The sequence below is a fragment of the Branchiostoma floridae genome, chromosome 5, assembly GCF_000003815.2.
Source record: "Branchiostoma floridae strain S238N-H82 chromosome 5, Bfl_VNyyK, whole genome shotgun sequence".
Taxonomy (NCBI): Eukaryota; Metazoa; Chordata; class Leptocardii; order Amphioxiformes; family Branchiostomatidae; genus Branchiostoma; species Branchiostoma floridae.
The window spans coordinates 10,965,482-10,968,162 of NC_049983.1; the positions used below are offsets into that span (position 1 = coordinate 10,965,482).

Genomic DNA, 2,681 nt, shown 5'->3' on the forward strand with positions numbered 1-2,681 from the left:
GAACGAATCATTTCGGCTTGAAAACTAATAACGTTAAAGGATTAGTGACAGCATTTCAAAAAGAAAGAAACAACACTTTGACGAGGACATCTTTGGTACATTTCATTGGCAATTCAACAGACGCTATTAATAGGTACAATATACTGAATTAAGTTGGTATCGATTTTCTGTCTATCAGTAAGACTGAAAGATATGAATATCCAAAACGAGTAGTTATCCAAATATGAAATTTTCTAATTGTATCAGTGTAATGTTGCCTTCTTCGGGCCGCCTTATGTTGGGGATATACTTGGTAATTCTGTGACTTCGGTGTGTCTAATTTTGCTATGGATAAAAGCCACGCCCAAATATAAACCGCCCGTGGTACCCTGGGAGCACTAACATCCCGGCTGCAAGTGGCAGATTGTGAGAGTCAATATCAGTCTTGTCGGCCCTTAAATCTTCCGCTGCCCGCAGATCACACCCGCCCGCTCAGCGGTGATGTATCGAGCCGGGCCTGCGGGGTGACAGCTGACATCGGAAAGAACTCCAAACTAAATTAGATATGCGATATCAGACCCTCAACGTGACGGACTCTTCTTTCTGATACCGCGTGAATTGATGGTGCGTCTTGGAGAGGTTGTTAGCGTTATCTCTACAAACACGGGTTACACTTTGCGGCATGACCAAGACAAATGTAGAGACATCATGTAACGCCTGTGCATTGCCGGCAGCGCAAGCTATGCTCGGTGTTCACAAATGGTATGCTAACGTACGGCAACACGCGTACGGACCTTGAAGTCAAGGCGCCGGCGAACGATTTGCCATTGGAACGCATATTTCTATCTCATCAACATTTCTAACTAACACCGATTTGTGATACCGACTTATAAATGGCTGAGAGATGTCACTTTAAAAGCAGTCCAACGTACTACACTACTAAGTAAAGACGTATCAACATCGATATTACACATAAAAGCCATAATCAGCAAGCTTCTAACCCCATTCTATTACGAAACGCGACACATGACAAACCACAGGAATCAGGTAAGCCTTCCTTACCTTTGCATGAGCCGCAGACGACATCTGTGTGGGAGACGTAATGCCTACTGAAGATGGCTCAGATGCTCCGGATGTGTCTGGCTTAGCTGATTGGCTCTCCGTACGAGATTGCGTGCTCGACATTTCAACCGTCGATCTAGGGAAATCACCTGATTTTGATTTCACCATGATAGTTCTTTGACTGTCACGCTCGGGTCGATCGAATACAGAGTGTGTAGGTTTTTTTTCTTTCTCAGTGCTCTCATTTTTCTTTGACTTGAGGACTTGTTTTGCATCATTGCTCTCGAATGATTTCTTCTTCGACTTTTCTGTCTGTTCTTTCGGTACCGGAGGCTCAGTTACAACAGTAGTTACAACAGTAGATGAAGTGGAAATGTCTTTTTCTTCCCTGAATTCTTCTTGTAGCTTCTCGGGTGGGCTTTGCTCGGGGCTGACCCTCTGGGTAACGATAATTTTTGGTATTTCCTGTGGAAGCCTAGAATGGTAAGGCGGTGTTGTTGAAACAGAGAGGATCGGTTTTGCATGCTCATACGGTGGAGAGAAGTCCTCTATAGGGGAGAGGCAACTACCAGGAGGGGTTCGCGGACGTTGCCGACGGATGGCGCGTAATTCTGCCTGCTGTTCCGCTTTTGACTTTGGCCTGTCATCATCTTCTTCAAGGTCATCTTCCGGAGGAGCATCTTTGTCGTCGATGGGGGATAGAATGGCACTAAGATTTGCTCTCGCTTTCGATTTTTTCAACGAAGACTTCGAGTCGTCACTGTCGCTGTCGGCAGAAGAAGGTGTACTCTCGTCTATGTCCTCCTCGACACCATCCGGCATCTTCTCCTGAGAGGCCATGTCCTTCTTCTCTACAATAGCGAGCGCTAGGCTGGCCGCCGGTTCTCTCCGGAGAGACTGCAGCTCTTTTCTCAAGTCTTCCTGCGCTTTCGCGGACTTTACGTACTCGTCTGCTTCGTACCATTGCTTCTCTTTCGTTTGATCCTCCTCGGTCCTGGTGGCCTCTGTAGCTTCAGTGGGTGAGATACCAATAGCCACACGTTTGGGCTGGCTTGGTTGTTCTGGCAACGGTTCCTGTTGGGGTGCAGGAGCAGGGGCAGGGGCAGGGGCAGCAACGTCTTTGGTCTTCTTTGCCTGGGAAAGATCTAAAGTGAGAGACTTTGGATCTTTTAGGGATTTAACAACTTTTTCCTTTCGTTCTTGCCGTTGATCAGCCTTTTTCGCTGGTTTTGGTGAACCAGAGAGGTACTCCTTCAGCTCTTGGACATTGCTGCCGTGCGTTCGGGTTTTCGTTGTTTTCTGATGATGCTTGCCACCAGGTGCAACCCTTTCCACCGTGTGTTTATGAATCAGTTCCTGACGCTGTTCCTTTGAAAGTCCTTTTTGGCCCGGGCCCATTACACCGTGGACAACACCGGCTCCGAGAGGACTCCTCATCCTGTCTGCCTTGGCAGTTTCCTTTTTGGCACCTTGTTCCTGATCTTCCTGATCCATCTCTGTGGCCTTAGCCTGCCCGCCTCTGTACTCAGAATTACTGACCTCCTTTTGTAGTATCAGAGAGGTAGGTCTCTCATGGATGTGTTCAGATTGCTTTAGTTGCTTAGCAGCATTGGCATCCACGGCTTCGCCCACTAGCGTAG

The 2,681-nt window shown here is 47.5% G+C and overlaps 1 protein-coding gene across 1 annotated transcript in view; it reads right to left on the minus strand.

Annotated features, from left to right (window-relative positions):
* The window catches only part of LOC118415104 (protein piccolo-like), a 42,116-nt gene extending 39,441 nt beyond the window's left edge, over positions 1-2,675 (minus strand). The window contains exon 1 of the mRNA XM_035819462.1: positions 1,042-2,675. Within this exon, the coding sequence (XP_035675355.1) occupies positions 1,042-2,535 (1,494 nt within the window). The 5' untranslated portion in view covers positions 2,536-2,675. The remainder of the gene's footprint in view (positions 1-1,041) is intronic.
* Between the last annotated feature and the right edge of the window lie 6 nt (positions 2,676-2,681).